This window comes from Argopecten irradians, chromosome 2 (assembly GCF_041381155.1).
Source record: "Argopecten irradians isolate NY chromosome 2, Ai_NY, whole genome shotgun sequence".
NCBI lineage: Eukaryota > Metazoa > Mollusca > Bivalvia > Pectinida > Pectinidae > Argopecten > Argopecten irradians.
Genome location: NC_091135.1, coordinates 62,523,499 through 62,543,709, shown reverse-complemented (window position 1 = coordinate 62,543,709; position 20,211 = coordinate 62,523,499). Strand labels below are relative to the sequence as shown.

At 33.6% G+C, this 20,211-nt stretch overlaps 1 protein-coding gene across 1 annotated transcript in view; it reads left to right on the top strand.

The window, feature by feature from the left end:
- LOC138316186 (uncharacterized) overlaps window positions 1-888 on the top strand; it is a 55,222-nt gene extending 54,334 nt beyond the window's left edge. The window contains exon 17 of the mRNA XM_069257751.1: window positions 473-888. Within this exon, the coding sequence (XP_069113852.1) occupies window positions 473-611 (139 nt within the window). The 3' untranslated portion in view covers window positions 612-888. The remainder of the gene's footprint in view (window positions 1-472) is intronic.
- The last annotated feature ends 19,323 nt before the right edge of the window (window positions 889-20,211 follow it).

Here is a 20,211-nt window from a genome sequence, read left to right as displayed (position 1 = left end):
CATTTGTATTCTCAATTACAATACATGATACTCTTGTCCACTTGCAGTATTTGTATTCTCAATTACAATACATGATACTCTTGTCCACTTGCAGCAGTATTTGTATTCTCAATTACAATACATGATACTCTTGTCCACTTGCAGTATTTGTATTCTCAATTACAATACATGATACTCTTGTCCACTTGCAGTATTTGTATTCTCAATTACAATACATGGTACTCTAGTCCACTTGCAGTATTTGTATTCTCAATTACAATACATGATACTCTTGTTCACTTGCAGTATTTGTATTCTCAATTACAATGCATGATACCTTGTCCACTTGCAGTATTTGTATTCTCAATTACAATACATGATACTCTTGTCCACTTGCAGTATTTGTATTCTCAATTACAATGCATGGTACTCTTGTCAACTTGCAGTATTTGTATTCTCAATTACAATACATGATACTCTTGTCCAATTGCAGGTCAGAGGAAGCACGAGACGTATTAGACGAGCCTTGCAAATACTTCTTGTCCAAATTTCCAGCTCTATTCATGTCAGTTTTCAGCGCAATTAAAAGATCCGAGCGCTCTCAGAAGATATGCTACAAACCATTTTTCTAAAATATCAGTGGCTCGCAGACGGAACTGTTCTGATGTCAGCTATTATTGGTTAAGAAGAGTGTTCATTTGGGATTTGTTTTGGGACGTTCATTATTTGAAAATCATCAAATATATTGTATTTTTTTTGTATTACAAATTAAAAATAATTAACCCATGCCTGTTGCGAAGATTTTGAATGATCATAAGTTATAAAAATAACAATCCTTAAATATTGTGAATCGGTAAACAATTGAAAATGGTTTCCATTATTGTCAAAATAAAACAATATCTAAGTGGATTTTTGTGTTAATAGAATATTGTTAGTTCACGTGACTTGTGAGTGGTATCGTGGTTATTAGTTGGCATTTGACGTTAACGGCGTAGGTTATGGCCGATTAATTCGGAATCACGACTTCAAGGTGACCGTAGTGTATACTGGATGAGGTATTCCGAGTAGCTTGTAGTCCTCGGGGAATGAGGAAGTTGGACGAAATGGCACACGTGACATGATAAGCTTTTATTAGCTGGCCTGTTTTATTATTCATTTGCAAGGAATGCGATTGTCTGACGTGTTCCATAAGGATTTCAAATTATTCACGTGATTATTAGAACGATCATTACAAAAATAATGGCTTTCAGACCACAAATGAAGGGAAAATATCCGGAATGATTTCACACGAACTTTACCCACTAGACGGAGTACATCATGTGCTTTAGGCGATTGCCCGAATTACGATGCTCAGGATACTTGTCTACATCGATTTTATGTGCTTCCATACCGATGTTACCGAAACAACACTAAGACAAGAAAGAATATTATTTGGTAAACCTTTCATTGGTGATTTAGGAACCCAACACAAACCTATCACTTGTTCGTTTGTAAATCAGGAACGTGTTGCCATTCTTAAAAAGAATGGCAGAGTACACTCGTGAACACTCGTTTTATTTAAGGAATGATTTTTATTTTCAGTTATTTACTGGTGGGTGTGTAAAATGCATTTGTTGGAAAGATATTTCAACATTACGGCGGCGTATTAGGGCCACTACAAAATTTTATTTATCTTGTACGTACAAGTTATTATCTTGTACGTACAAGTTAGTATCTTGTACGTACAACTTAGTATCTTGTACGTACAAGATAGTATCTTGTACGTACTAACTTATTATATCTTGTACGTACAAGATAGTACCTTGTTCGTACAAGTTAGTATCTTGTTCGTACAACTTAGTATCTTGTACGTACAAGTTATTATCTTGTACGTACAACTTAGTATCTTGTACGTACAAGTTATTATCTTGTACGTACAAGATAGTATCTTGTACGTACAACTTAGTATCTTGTACGTACAAGTTACTATCTTGTACGTACAAGTTATCTATCTTGTACGTACAACTTATAGTATCTTGTACGTACAAGATAGTATCTTGTACGTACAAGATAGTATCTTGTACGTACAACTTAGTATCTTGAACATACAAGTTGAGTTGAACTGCTGTTCATCACCGCAGAATTGAGTCACCCGCCTATATTTTTCGTAATTAAAGATAGTCGGTCTACTTTACATTGCTTCAAGCACGATCACAGGTTATTTAAGTTATTTGACAATATTAAAAATATGAATATATGTTAATGAGAACAATATCTTTTTCACAATCGTAATTTGAAATTGCCGGATTATGATTGAAACTGTATAGTCACTTGCATTATTTTGAAACTGACACTGTATAGTTCTCTTTCGAGAAAAACTGTATAGTCGCTTGTTTTATAGATAAGATATATTTAGTGATAAAACGGATATGATTCATCTCCGATGAATGATAAGTTTGATCTATTAAACAAATTCGTAATTTTCTTCAGTAATAAAAGTTAAATACTTCACAATGGTGCTATTATTGGAAATGTTTGAGCATTTATTTTACTTCAGAATAGTAGTATTGAAAATAATTAACTGCCTCCGAAAAAAAATCCTAGGCATTATGCCCTAATTCGAATGAGTTACTGATTGCAAAGACAGCAAAAGCAAACAAAATATTTCATGTGTTTTTGTGTTTATTAGACATATATACACACATCAATTATTGTCCAAATGATGATCATAGTAAATACTCTGTTATAAACATTTACATATAAGTGTTCGGAAACTTATCACAGCATTACAACTCCACAACATATATTCTTTTCTCCCTTTGGCTTAAAACAAAGTTTACGTAATATACGTATAGCATGCGATGCCATTGTGAGAGTAAACCAGCCAAAGCCTTTAATACCGAGAGTTTTCAACATTATACTATCTTGTACGTACAAGATACTAAGTTGTACGTACAAGATACAAAGTTGTACGTACAAGATACTAACTTGTACGTACAAGATATCTTGTACGTACAAGATACTAAGTTGTACGTACAAGATACTAAGTTGTACGTACAAGATACTAACTTGTACGTACAAGATACTAACTTGTACGTACAAGATAATAACTTGTACGTACAAGATACTAACTTGTACGTACAAGATACTAAGTTGTACGTACAAGATAATAAATTGTACGTACAAGATACTAACTTGTACGTACAAGATACTAAGTTGTACGTACAAGATACTAACTTGTACGTACAAGATACTAATTTGTACGTACAATATACTAAAACTTGTACGTACAAGATACTAAGTTGTACGTACAAGATACTAACTTGTACGTACAAGATACTATCTTGTACGTACAAGATACTAAGTTGTACGTACAAGATACTAACTTGTACGTACAAGATACTAAGTTGTACGTACAAGATACTATCTTGTACGTACAATATACTAACTTGTACGTACAAGATACTAACTTGTACGTACAAGATAAATTAAATTATATAGTGGCCCTAATACGCCGCCGTACAACATGACGCCCTAACGCGCGTAATTTAAAATATCTGTCCAACAAACGCAATTTACATTTGCACACACAAGTAAACAACAAAAAATAAAAATCATTCCTTATGTTTAGATTTCAACCGACTATTTCTTAAATTTATAGTTCCGACAAAATAAAAACTTCGTTTCAACGTTATAAGATTGATTTAACAGCCGGTCAATTGATGGAATCACGGAACAGCTGGCTCCAATTTGGTGGGAAATGTTATCAAGTTCAGAACGTACACAAAATATAGTTCCACAATAACACTCTGTTTCATTCCATTGGTGCAATATTTCTCAAAATATTTTATTTTCTGAAAAATTATCTAAGATATTCATTACATTCAAATTGTTTGATTGAAGAATTAAAATTACAGAAACAATATAAGCCAAATCTTAAGCGCATTAATACTACTTGCGGGAGTCAGTGTTCCGGTGTATGCTATCTCGCGATAACCGACTGCGTTTACACAAGTGTAAACGATTTCCGAGTTGGTAAGGAAAGAAAAAAACGTAAATGTAAATATAATGTTTTATGTTACTTTGATGTAAATAGAATTATTTTCTTTTGGTTCGATTATGAATTACGTTCGTTTAGGATAAATGTTTCTTTTTGATTACATTGCGGTATCTATAAAACCATTTCAAATAAAACATATCCATCGAATGGAACAAATGATCGTAATGTGACTTTTGACGGCATCTCGTGCAGGAACTAAGTACAAAGAGATAGTCAAGCTGCCGTGGACTGATTCTCGTCTGAAGTTTCGACCAACATATGCATGACGATTGACATCAAAGATAGCGATTGAATTATATTTTATCATTCATGTACTTATCTAAGTCTATGTAAGTATCAGGACAATTTTCGATTTATATTACATATTGATGATGACGGCGTTCATCATATCGACTGCACATGACTAAGATCACTTGTGTACGCAGTTAAACTATGACTCCATTAATGAGTAGTATCGGTAACGCCGACAAACACAGAGGAAAATCGGTTTCTCGGATGAAAAGTTGTAGGGGTCTGCAAATGACACTAACGTGATCAGACGTCTGACTCCATGGTCCTACTACGCGACGATCATGGTAAATCCGCTGCAAAATGGCGTGAAAATTAGATAAACGTCGTCTGCTTCTTACATTCCATACATTGTTGGCGGATGTCATCCGCGACAGTGATGGCCAAATGATTACATTAAAACTCAATTTTCTTGAAGGAATTGATGGCAATGTTATAGTCGTTTATCTTCATCATCACTGTAATCGTCAGTCGGTCATAGAGAGGAAAACAAGTTATATACACTGTTTAAGAGTTTTTAAAAGATACCCTCAATGATGATATGGGAACACATTTTACTGAATCAATTGTATCTTTTTGAATATGCGTTTGTAATCTTCATTTTATTGTAGGTATAATCGCGGTAACCTTCGATAGTGAAGAAATACTGTTAATTTTCCATTTACCAATGAATGTTAAACTCCGCAATGTCAGAATGTGTATTTACAATGGACAGAAGTACTGATTTGTAAGAAAATAAAATTCTACATTTGTTATCTATGGGGGAATATTATTCTATTATGGCCCTTTCCAGAGGGAACTGTTCTGCTATGGTGTTGTCTGGCGAGGTATAGTCCCCGAGTCGAAGACGAGGGGACTATACCTCGCCAGACAATACTATAGGAGAACTGTTCCCTAGGGAAAGGGCCATAATAGATTTAGTACGTCACATGACATTCATTATGACGTCATATATTTGGTCGCGTGCTCATTCCCGGGGGACTATACTTTGGTATAGTTCCCGTAGTCAGGTATAGTCTCCCGTAGTCAAGAAGGACAGGGAACTGTCGCAAAATAGATCATAGCTGTTATCCAATCGCATTCCTAGTAACTATCATGTGATGTACTAAATTCCCATATATAATTACCGATATAGTATTGCGATAGATCCACAAATGAAGGAGATATGAAGAGTTTTGCACACCGACACGAAAATGCGTAGAAGTTACGACAGGGTAGAGTTGGCGTAAAGTTACGCAAGATTTTTGACGTAACTTACGAACGTTTTTAAGTTATGACGTTTTGTGAAATGCTTAGTAATTCGTAAACATGACTTACGCAAAAGTTACGAAGCTTTGTGAAACGGTACCTAGGGCGCCATGCCACGCTTGTCACGCTAACTACACGCTGTGAACCTACTCATTTAAAACAAATGTATTTATACATTATTTCAGACAAAAAATTCACTTACAAGTATCAATATATTTTTTGTTATTTGTCATTTAATTAATACTTGCAACTTTAAAGATGCTCCACCGCCGACAGAGCGTAAATGATATTCATCATTTGAACAATAATTGGCGTTTAATCGTGTATATATATGCCTAATTAGCACAAAAAATGACATAAAATAATTTAGTTCGCCTTTGGTGCATGCGCAATCATTACTTCATTCCATATAGGATATAGTGCCACGGAATTTTTTCGGGATGCAATTAATTATTTTTCATATTTTTAACTTGAAGTAAAATAAGAAGTTCAAACTTTTCAATGGTGGTAATGGTGTGAAGTAAGGAACTTTTGTAACTGAAGAAAAATACTAAATCGTCTGTTCCTATTTTTGATAGTGAAAAAATACCGTTTGTCAGCGGTGGAGCATCTTTAAAGTAAAATAAGAGAAAGAACTTTCAAATGTGCTTCAAATATGCTGTTTTGTCTTCATGGCGATTTCGTATTCAAGATCAGCCTTTTTTTTATTTTGTCCTAATTTAGTTGAAGAATTGTCAGTTGCACGAGAACGTTTTCCTTCCTAAGTGTGGTGTACTAAAATATACGACAATACTATGACATAACGCACAATGTTCGGTCACTTTTACGTCACGCCGGAATTTCATTGGAAAAAGCGTTGAACAGTAAAATAATATAAGCGCAATACTATTTTTTTAAATTGAAAAACAGAAAGGATATATTTATTCAATTACGGGAGGACTTTTATCAAAATATTTGTAATATTTATTTTTCTATTGATGTGTTTTTGTTGAGAAAATGACGTTTTTTGGCGCGACAGATGTAACACGCACCTGTATGCGGTTTCAGTTAAAGTGTCACTGTGGTCATACTGAACACCACATGGCGGTAAAATTTGACAAAGAGATTACCCAAACACGAACTATCATAATGTCATTTCGTTATAATGAATTGTGACGTCATACTTCAAAATGGTGGACTTTGTTTGTAGACTTGCCGATCGACAGATCCGAAGAGAAAAGATAATAAAGTGAAAAAACACAAATACACACAGTACAAAACGGTACTAATACATGAGATAGAGACATGAATTGTTAATATAAAAATACGTTTTTCTTCTATTTTAATAACATGTCAGAAAATATAGACTGCGACGTCGTTCTACTTTTTTATCGAACAAAACCTTTGTCTTGCAGAAATGACACAAAATGAAATTTTTAGATTGACTGTTCTGTCTGATTTGATTTGATTGATTTGATTTAACATATTTTATTGCAAATATATACAAAAGGATTGGGTACAAGTTTTATGCAACTTATATTGCCACCCTTTCCAAAATACTGAACAAATACAAAACATGATATGCAAAGTAATGAAATATATAAATATGATTAAATAGTAAATAAGAACACTTTGGAGAGAGAGAGAGAGAGAGAGAGAGAGAGAGAGAGAGAGAGAGGGGGGGGAGAGGGGGGAGTAAGGAGAGGGAGAAAATACAATGTCTTAAAATTGTAATAATAAATCGACTGTTCTGTCACGCAAGTTCACGACGTTGAAAAATGACTTTATATTAGGAAGTATGTTTTCTATTCAGAATAAAAAAATACGTTTTTGCTCAAATATACGTGTGCGAAATCTCTACTGAAAATTCAAAAAAGTATTCGAAAAATTGCGTTTTTTCTTTGTCTTGCAGGTTTGCCGAATGTCGGAAATGACGTCAATTGCGCTCGTCATGTTATAAGATAATGACATCTTTTACATTCAATAACGTTACATAAAAGTGACCGAACATTGTGCGCGACGTCTATACGTGTAATAATCTATTTTGATTTATAGCATATTGTTAACCGCAATTAACAATGACATCTTTCTAATAGGTAGACGTGTTTCACGTTGTTGACTTTTTTACGATATACTGTAAAGATGCCTGCGACCAAATGCAATTTGTTACCTGACTCTCTATATAAATGGAAATGAAGTCATTTCGGCTATTGACCAGTCAATAGTTTGACTGTGAACCGGCGCGGAACGTTTGCATGCGCTTTATATTGTTGACGTCATAATTAAAGTCCCAATATCCGTATGTGTCTTATTTTTTCATGGTTTATATTGTAGAAGAATGTTGAAAAAAAAATCTGTTGTAAACGATGCAGAGACAGAACCAAATCGAAGTCAGTATGAGCGATAATGATTCGGAAACTTTTGATAAAAGTAAAATAAATATTGAACATCGCTTGGTGGGTCTCATTCATTTAGCCAATAAACCGAAGTTAAGTCTTTCTCGCCAGATGTTGTGATAAGCTTAAGATTGCGGTTTAGGTAACAAAATAGTTGTTTGCTGCCTTTTCAGTGAACAGTCAAAACTCTTTCCTTCGGTGTTGGGACCAACCCTATGAACAGTTCATCGGGTTGGTCCTAACACCTCGGGAGAGAGTTTTGACTGTTCACTGAAAAGACATGGAACAACTGTATAATGTTGTCACATGCTATAGGGAGATGATTTTATACGAAAAAAAATCTATGACTACTGAACTTACAAATTGCCCAAAGGTATTTACACAAACAGCTTCAATCCCAGACTTGTTGTGTAGCGCGATTTGTTTTCTACGCATTTACTGTGAGATGTCGGGGTCTGGTCAATATCATTGTTACCTGGCTCTCTATATAAATGTAAATAAAAGTTATTTTCCACTGTCTTAGCAAAAGAAGAAATTCTTGAAAATCGATACAACTATACAAATTCTCAGAAACTATTGACCGGTCAATGGTTTGATTGTTGTATTGTTGTCCAGCGAAGAACTTTTGCATGCGCTTAATTGTTGACGTCATAAACCCCGCCTCGCCGGGCCCATTGTTTTCATTGAAAGTCTTTCTCACAAGAAGCTGTAATAAGTTTAAGATTGCGGTTCGATAACAAAATGGTTGTTTTATGCCATATCAGTCAAAGTCACAACTCTTTCCTCGAGGTGTTGCGACAAAACCGGTGAACTATTTCCAAAGGCCGAAGGCCGAGGGAAACAGTTTATATGACTTGTCCCAGCATCGAAGGGGAAAGAGTTTTGACTGTTGAATGATAAGGCAGGAAACAATTGTACTCTATTCAAAGCATCATGTTTGATCTCTTCTTATGGTAACTACGGAAGTAAAATATCGGGTAAAATATGCATTTCCAAACTTCAATTTGTTCGAATCTGTTGAAATAATGATGTACTTAGTATGTGTTTGCAAAAGTGATAAAGCACCCTACCCATTATTGTCACTCTTTTAGTCATCAACCTGCCTGGTGATCTACAACGTTTCATATTATAATGATCATTCAGTAAGCTGTGATGTTCGCTAAATGTAGATCTAGACTGATTGAACGTTGTACCTGGCCAACTCACTAAAACCATTCCGAGAACAACTGTCGTCTCGGCAGAATTTACAAACCATATCAGGGATTAAGTTATTCCCTACACATTGTAAAGGGCGCCAGTCTAAGAAATTCTGCACGCTTAACGTAAATGTAGCCATGGTTTGACAGAAAGATATACGCCATGTTTGACAAAATCCTTTCGAAATGCCCCTAACGACGGATTCAAGCCTAGCAATGGATCCGTAATGAGACAAACCCGTGTGATACTTATAGAGAACTTCTCTGGTAGGAACTTGTAGTTTACTTAACGACATTTGTTCATTCTATCAATACATACGGTTCTACACTGCAGTGTTCGTAATAGAGTGAATGATTTCCATTTCATTCTTAGACTTAGTATGTGCTGAAGTGTGATAGATGGAGCTGTCATGTTCAAATCTTTAACATAAGGAGTTTGGTGATAGAAATTATCTCACAAGAAACATGATTGATAGTTTCTCCATAACCTACACCGCAGCATGCAAACACATGCATCACACATCACGTGATGCTAATGTCATTGACCTTCGCTATAAATTGAAGAAGCAATGCATGTGCAATTTTGATCAAATTTGAGAAAGTGTAATAGTGTTTTCCTATGATATGATGGTTAAGTTTTTTTTTTTTTTAAATGTGATGTATATCAAGATATTGTGTTTAAAAAAACCTTTTTGACAGTCCGAACTATCCTTTATGTCTATGTTAAACAAGTTCTCACTTGTCTGCTTTCTATCACAGACGATATTTGGTCAAGACAACGCTTGTATATCAAAATATATGACTGTATTCAGCTGACACCCACAACTGAGGTATATGTTGCCAATTCAATGACTTCCAAAGCCTCTTACATGTGTTCATTTCAATTGGTCATCCATCTGAACCATCGTTGTTTCACTGAAGTAAAAAAGGGTGAACGACAGTGTAAACAAGCGATTGCGATTCGGTGTCAGACTTCATTGAGTAATAATATTCACACACAGTCATATATCAAAACATAATCTTAAATGAGGTAGATAATGGAATATCATATGGTAGGTATATTTAGTTTACAATATTCATAATGTAGTGTAAAGTGTATATCAGGGACAAATATAGATTTTGGACTACTGACGAATTACTTTTCTTGGAATCTTATATCATATTCATCAATGCGTCTAGAGGAAGTAAGAACTACTAACATGTCTATAAAGCACTTGTCAAGGTAACACTGGAGTAAGTGAAGAATCTGAAGGTGTCTGTAGAAATGACGTGTTAATCGCCGAGTTTACAGTCAGTAGATCGATCTATCTAATTAGGTGAAGGCATAAAAGACACTATCTGAAATTGCTGGAATCGTCCTGATGTATTCAATCATATCAAATCACGTAAATAAGCCGTTTTGAGAGCTAAATAACGTGTTCGTTATGGTACAAACTGCGCTGTTTCTGCCCTATTGATTGCTCGATTAGAGCACCCGCTCGCGAGCGCCTGTCAATCCGATTCACCTCCTTCAAATTATCGTGATAATGATAAATAGAAATGTAAACACGGATACTTATATGGCTGCTCTACAAACGTCATCAGAATTAGGATGAATTATTATCTCTGTTTTCTATACACGAACAGTTTTTGAATTATCTATAAACGTCTCCAAAAACTAAACCTTATAACGCAATTCCAGCTACCTAAGAGTGAAACAGTATACTGTAGTGCTTTTACCAATGGCAAAAATGCCGAAGGCCAACTCTGTCAGTGTTAGGATTTTGAAAGACTAAACATAATAATTTAGTTGGTAATTCACTTTGCACGGTTATAAGAATAAGTTTGTTAATTGGCATGTAAGCACCACTATTACGACATGTTTGTCTCATCAGGATTAGCTAAAACTCATACTGGGTAAATCAGTTTGCATGTCGACAGATTTATTTTATCTTTGCTGCATCTTCAACCTTGTGAATATGAACCCAACAACTATCTAGTGAATCGGTGTTTTAGCTGTAAAACAGTTAAAAACTAATGTTGAGTCCTCCGGCTAATGCTAGGTAAACCTTATATGCTCAAATCCACTTTCATTCTGCGAATACTAATGGTTTTGCGTTAACAGAAACGATAACGCATGGAAGACAGTTTACGATAGTCGTGAAGCCCCCACAGACAACATCCTGTGGTGTTAATCACTCATGTCACGTGACCAGTGCCAGTTTATATACAGGTCTAAATAGATACGACAGTCCCATCTACAAAGCATGTCACGAATGGCAGACACGCAAAAAATTGTGAACAGAATCACATACAGACTATAGATTTCTTAGAAAATTTATACACCTCTACTGAATTTAACCTTGAGTTAACTTTGGAATGTGTCTCGTTATCACACACGCTATGGCGCGGGCTGTCCATTGTATAACCGAGGCCATATAATTGGATAAAACATGGAAATTGATGTATGTAACCATTAGAGAAGCTAGGTGTCTCTAAGTTAATTTAGAAAATGCGTTCTTTAAAATGTTGTTCTGGTTTTCTCCGAGTTTTGTATCTCTTACCCAGTTAACTTTTTTCTTCAAAATATTTGAAGAAATTTCGACAACTTTTCGACGTAGTACTATTGCCCTCACAGAATATTGTTATGTAGGTAGCCGTGATAGAGTGGGATATTGAGGTAGACCGGGTAGTTGGTACTATTCCCCTCACAGAATATTGTTATGTAGGTAGCTGTGATAGAGGGGGATATTGAGGTAGACCGGGCAGTTGGTACTATTCCCCTCACAGAATATTGTTATGTAGGTAGCTCTGATAGAGGGGGATATTGAGGTAGACCCGGCAGTTGGTACTATTGCTCTCAAAGAATATTATTATGTAGGTAGCTGTGATAGAGTATTGAGGTAGACCGGGCAGTTGGTACTATGCCCTCACAGAATATTGTTATGTAGGTAGCTGTGATAGAGTGGGATATTGAGGTAGACAGGGCAGTTGGTACTATTCCCCTCACAGAATATTGTTATGTAGGTAGCTGTGATAGAGTGGGATATTGAGGTAGACCGGGCAGTTGGTACTATTCCCCTCACAGAATATTGTTATGTAGGTAGCTGTGATAGAGTGGGATATTGAGGTAGACCGGGCAGTTGGTACTATTCCCCTCACGAATATTGTTATGTAGGTAGCTGTGATAGAGGGGGATATTGAGGTAGACCGGGTAGTTGGTACTATTCCCCTCACAGAATATTGTTATGTAGGTAGCTGTGATAGAGTGGGATATTGAGGTAGACCGGGCAGTTGGTACTATTCCCCTCACAGAATATTGTTATGTAGGTAGCTGTGATAGAGGGGGATATTGAGGTAGACCGGGCAGTTGGTACTATTCCCCTCACAGGGCTGTGATAGGTGGGATATTGAGGTAGACCGGGCAGTTGGTACTATTCCCCTCACAGAATATTGTTATGTAGGTAGCTGTGATAGAGGGGGATATTGAGGTAGACCGGGCAGTTGGTACTATTCCCCTCACAGAATATTGTTATGTAGGTAGCTGTGATAGAGTGGGATATTGAGGTAGACCGGGCAGTTGGTACTATTCCCCTCACAGAATATTGTTATGTAGGTAGCTGTGATAGAGGGGGATATTGAGGTAGACCGGGCAGTTGGTACTATTCCCCTCACAGAATATTGTTATGTAGGTAACTGTGATAGAAAGTAATGGCAATTAGTGATGTAATCTATATACAGAAAGTGATATACTCTATATACAGAAAGTAATGTACTCTATATACAGAAAGTGATGTACTCTATATACAGAAAGTGATGTACTCTATATACAGAAAGTGATGTACTCTATATACAGAAAGTGATGTACTCTATATACAGAAAGTGATGTACTCTATATACAGAAAGTGATGTACTCTATATACAGAAAGTGATGTACTCTATATACAGAAAGTGATGTACTCTATATACAGAAAGTGATGTACTCTATATACAGAAAGTGATCTACTCTATATACAGAAAGTGATGTACTCTATATACAGAAAGTGATGTACTCTATATACAGAAAGTGATCTACTCTATATACAGAAAGTGATTTACTCTATATACAGAAAGTGATGTACTCTATATACAGAAAGTGATGTACTCTATATACAGAAAGTGATGTACTCTATATACAGAAAGTGATGTACTCTATATACAGAAAGTGATGTACTCTATATACAGAAAGTGATGTACTCTATATACAGAAAGTGATGTACTCTATATACAGAAAGTGATGTACTCTATATACAGAAAGTAATGTACTCTATATACAGAAAGTGATGTACTCTATATACAGAAAGTGATGTACTCTATATACAGAAAGTGATGTACTCTATATACAGAAAGTGATGTACTCTATATACAGAAAGTGATGTACTCTATATACAGAAAGTGATGTACTCTATATACAGAAAGTGATGTACTCTATATACAGAAAGTGATGTACTCTATATACAGAAAGTGATGTACTCTATATACAGAAAGTGATGTACTCTATATACAGAAAGTGATGTACTCTATATACAGAAAGTGATGTACTCTATATACAGAAAGTGATGTACTCTATATACAGAAAATGGTGGCATTTAGTAATGTACTCTATATACAGAAAGTGATGTACTCTATATACAGAAAGTGATGTACTCTATATACAGAAAGTGATGTACTCTATATACAGAAAGTGATGTACTTTAGTGATGTACTCTATATACAGAAAGTGATGTACTCTATATACAGAAAGTGATGTACTCTATATACAGAAAGTGATGTACTCTATATACAGAAAGTGATGTACTCTATATACAGAAAATGATGTACTCTATATACAGAAAGTGATGTACTCTAAGTAATGTACAGATATGTACAGAAAGTGATGTACTCTATATACAGAAAGTGATGTACTCTATATACAGAAAGTGATGTACTCTATATACAGAAAGTGATGTACTCTATATACAGAAAGTGATGTACTCTATATACAGAAAGTGATGTACTCTATATACAGAAAGTGATGTACTCTATATACAGAAAGTGATGTACTCTATATACAGAAAGTGATGTACTCTATATACAGAAAGTGATGTACTCTATATACAGAAAGTGATGTACTCTATATACAGAAAGTGATGTACTCTATATACAGAAAGTGATGTACTCTATATACAGAAAGTGATGTACTCTATATACAGAAAGTGATGTACTCTATATACAGAAAGTGATGTACTCTATATACAGAAAGTGATGTACTCTATATACAGAAAGTACAGAAAGTGATGTACTCTATATACAGAAAGTGATGTACTCTATATACAGAAAGTGATGTACTCTATATACAGAAAGTGATGTACTCTATATACAGAAAGTGATGTACTCTATATACAGAAAGTGATGTACTCTATATACAGAAAAAGTGATGTACTCTATATACAGAAAGTGATGTACTCTATATACAGAAAGTGATGTACTCTCTATATACACAGAAAGTGATGTACTCTATATACAGAAAGTGATGTACTCTATATACAGAAAGTGATGTACTCTATATACAGAAAGTGATGTACTCTATATACAGAAAGTGATGTACTCTATATACAGAAAGTGATGTACTCTATATACAGAAAGTGATGTACTCTATATACAGAAAGTGATGTACTCTATATACAGAAAGTGATGTACTCTATATACAGAAAGTGATGTACTCTATATACAGAAAGTGATGTACTCTATATACAGAAAGTGATGTACTCTATATACAGAAAGTAATGTACTCTATATACAGAAAGTGATGTACTCTATATACACAAAGTAATGTACTCTATATACAGAAAAGTGATGTACTCTATATACAGAAGTGATGTACTCTATATACAGAAAGTGATGTACTCTATATACAGAAAGTGATGTACTCTATATACAGAAAGTGATGTACTCTATATACAGAAAGTGATGTACTCTATATACAGAAAGTGATGTACTCTATATACAGAAAGTGATGTACTCTATATACAGAAAGTGATGTACTCTATATACAGAAAGTGATGTACTCTATATACAGAAAGTGATGTACTCTATATACAGAAAGTGATGTACTCTATATACAGAAAGTGATGTACTCTATATACAGAAAGTGATGTACTCTATATACAGAAAGTGATGTACTCTATATACAGAAAGTGATGTACTCTATATACAGAAAGTGATGTACTCTATATACAGAAAGTGATGTACTCTATATACAGAAAGTGATGTACTCTATATACAGAAAGTGATGTACTCTATATACAGAAAGTGATGTACTCTATATACAGAAAGTGATGTACTCTATATACAGAAAGTGATGTACTCTATATACAGAAAGTGATGTACTCTATATACAGAAAGTGATGTACTCTATATACAGAAAGTGATGTACTCTATATACAGAAAGTGATGTACTCTATATACACAGAAAGTGATGTACTCTATATACAGAAAGTGATGTACTCTATATACAGAAAGTGATGTACTCTATATACAGAAAGTGATGTACTCTATATACAGAAAGTGATGTACTCTATATACAGAAAGTGATGTACTCTATATACAGAAAGTGATGTACTCTATATACAGAAAGTGATGTACTCTATATACAGAAAGTGATGTACTCTATATACAGAAAGTGATGTACTCTATATACAGAAAGTGATGTACTCTATATACAGAAAGTGATGTACTCTATATACAGAAAGTGATGTACTCTATATACAGAAAGTGATGTACTCTATATACAGAAAGTGATGTACTCTATATACAAAAGTGATGTACTCTATATACAGAAAGTGATGTACTCTATATACAGAAAGTGATGTACTCTATATACAGAAAGTGATGTACTCTATATACAGAAAGTGATGTACTCTATATACAGAAAATGTGTGATGTACTCTATATACAGAAAGTGATGTACTCTATATACAGAAAGTGATGTACTCTATATACAGAAAGTGATGTACTCTATATACAGAAAGTGATGTATTCTATATACAGAAAGTGATGTACTCTATATACAGAAAGTGATGTACTCTATATACAGAAAGTGATGTACTCTATATACAGAAAGTAATGTACTTACTGTACTATATACAGAAAGTAAATGTACTCTATATACAGAAAGTAATGTACTCTATATACAGAAAGTGATGTACTCTATATACAGAAAGTGAATGTACTCTATATACAGAAAGTGATGTACTCTATATACATATACAGAAAGTAATGTACTCTATATACAGAAAGTAATGTACTCTATATACAGAAAGTAATGTACTCTATATACAGAAAGTGATGTACTCTATATACAGAAAGTAATGTACTCTATATACAGAAAGTAATGTACTCTATATACAGAAAGTGAATGTACTCTATATACAGAAAGTAATGTACTCTATATACAGAAAGTGATGTACTCTATATACAGAAAGTAATGTACTCTATATACAGAAAGTGATGTACTCTATATACAGAAAGTAATGTACTCTATATACAGAAAGTGATGTACTCTATATACAGAAAGTAATGTACTCTATATACAGAAAGTGAATGTACTCTATATACAGAAAGTGATGTACTCTATATACAGAAAGTGATGTACTCTATATACAGAAAGTGATGTACTCTATATACAGAAAGTGATGTACTCTATATACAGAAAGTGATGTACTCTATATACAGAAAGTGATGTACTCTATATACAGAAAGTGATGTACTCTATATACAGAAAGTGATGTACTCTATATACAGAAAGTGATGTACTCTATATACAGAAAGTGATGTACTCTATATACAGAAAGTGATGTACTCTATATACAGAAAGTGAATGTACTCTATATACACAAAAGTGATGTACTCTATATACAGAAAGTGATGTACTCTATATACAGAAAGTGATGTACTCTATATACAGAAAGTGATGTACTCTATATACAGAAAGTGATGTACTCTATATACAGAAAGTGATGTACTCTATATACAGAAAGTGATGTACTCTATATACAGAAAGTGATGTACTCTATATACAGAAAGTGATGTACTCTATATACAGAAAGTGATGTACTCTATATACAGAAAGTGATGTACTACTCTATATACAGAAAGTGATGTACTCTATATACAGAAAGTGATGTACTCTATATACAGAAAGTGATGTACTCTATATACAGAAAGTGATGAATGTACTCTATATACAGAAAGTGATGTACTCTATATACAGAAAGTGATGTACTCTATATACAGAAAGTGATGTACTCTATATACAGAAAGTGATGTACTCTATATACAGAAAGTGATGTACTCTATATACAGAAAGTGATGTACTCTATATACAGAAGTGATGATACTTATATACAGAAAGTGATGTACTCTATATACAGAAAGTGATGTACTCTATATACAGAAAGTGATGTACTCTATATACAGAAAGTGATGTACTCTATATACAGAAAGTGATGTACTCTATATACAGAAAGTGATGTACTCTATATACAGAAAGTGATGTACTCTATATACAGAAAGTAATGTACTCTATATACAGAAAGTGATGTACTCTATATACAGAAAGTGATGTACTCTATATACAGAAAGTAATGTACTCTATATACACAAAGTAATGTACTCTATATACAGAAAGTGATGTACTCTATATACAGAAAGTAATGTACTCTATATACAGAAAGTAATGTACTCTATATACAGAAAGTGATGTACTCTATATACAGAAAGTGATGTACTCTATATACAGAAAGTGATGTACTCTATATACAGAAAGTGATGTACTCTATATACAGAAAGTAATGTACTCTATATACAGAAAGTGATGTACTCTATATACAGAAAGTGATGTACTCTATATACAGAAAGTGATGTACTCTATATACAGAAAGTGATGTACTCTATATACAGAAAGTGATGTACTCTATATACAGAAAGTGATGTACCTCTATGTACTCTATATACAGAAAGTGATGTACTCTATATACAGAAAGTGATGTACTCTATATACAGAAAATGGTGGCATTTAGTAATGTACTCTATATACAGAAAGTAATGTACTCTATATACAGAAAGTGATGTACTCTATATACAGAAAGTGATGTACTCTATATACAGAAAGTGATGTACTCTATATACACAAAGTGATGTACTCTATATACAGAAAGTGATGTACTCTATATACAGAAAGTGATGTACTCTATATACAGAAAGTGATGTACTCTATATACAGAAAGTGATGTACTCTATATACAGAAAGTGATGTACTCTATATACAGAAAGTGATGTACTCTATATACAGAAAGTGATGTACTCTATATACAGAAAGTGATGTACTCTATATACAGAAAGTGATGTACTCTATATACAGAAAGTGATGTACTCTATATACAGAAAGTGATGTACTCTATATACAGAAAGTGATGTACTCTATATACAGAAAGTGATGTACTCTATATACAGAAAGTGATGTACTCTATATACAGAAAGTGATGTACTCTATATACAGAAAGTAATGTACTCTATATACACAAAGTAATGTACTCTATATACAGAAAGTGATGTACTCTATATACACAAAGTAATGTACTCTATATACAGAAAGTGATGTACTCTATATACAGAAAGTGATGTACTCTATATACAGAAAGTGATGTAATGTACTCTATATACAGAAAGTGATGTACTCTATATACAGAAAGTGATGTACTCTATATACAGAAAGTGATGTATTATATACAGAAAGTAATGTACTCTATATACAGAAAGTAATGTACTCTATATACAGAAAGTGAATGTACTCTATATACAGAAAGTAATGTACTCTATATACAGAAAGTGATGTACTCTATATACAGAAAGTAATGTACTCTATATACAGAAAGTAATGTACTCTATATACACAAAGTAATGTACTCTATATACAGAAAGTGATGTACTCTATATACAGAAAGTAATGTACTCTATATACAGAAAGTGATGTACTCTATATACAGAAGTGATGTACTCTATATACAGAAAGTGATGTACTCTATATACAGAAAGTGATGTACTCTATATACAGAAAGTGATGTACTCTATATACAGAAAGTGATGTACTCTATATACAGAAAGTGATGTACTCTATATACAGAAAGTGATGTACTCTATATACAGAAAGTGATGTACTCTATATACAGAAAAATGAATGTACTCTATATACAGAAAAGTGATGTACTCTATATACAGAAAGTGATGTACTCTATATACAGAAAGTGATGTACTCTATATAATACAGAAAGTAATGTACTCTATATACAGAAAGTGATGTACTCTATATACAGAAAGTGATGTACTCTATATACAGAAAGTGATGTACTCTATATACAGAAAGTGATGTACTCTATATACAGAAAGTGATGTACTCTATATACAGAAAGTGATGTACTCTATATACAGAAAGTGATGTACTCTATATACAGAAAGTGATGTACTCTATATACAGAAAGTGATGTACTCTATATACAGAAAGTGATGTACTCTATATACAGAAAGTGATGTACTCTATATACAGAAAGTGATGTACTCTATATACAGAAAGTGATGTACTCTATATACAGAAAGTGATGTACTCTATATACAGAAAGTGATGTACTCTATATACAGAAAGTGATGTACTCTATATACAGAAAGTGATGTACTCTATATACAGAAAGTGATGTACTCTATATACAGAAAGTGATGTACTCTATATACAGAAAGTGATGTACTCTATATACAGAAAATGATGTACTCTATATACAGAAAGTAATGTACTCTATATACAGAAAGTAATGTACTCTATATACAGAAAGTGATGTACTCTATATACAGAAAGTGATGTACTCTATATACAAAAAGTGATGTACTCTATATACAGAAAGTGATGTACTCTATATACAGAAAGTGATGTACTCTATATACAGAAAGTGATGTACTCTATATACAGAAAGTGATGTACTCTATATACAGAAAGTGATGTACTCTATATACAGAAAGTGATGTACTCTATATACAGAAA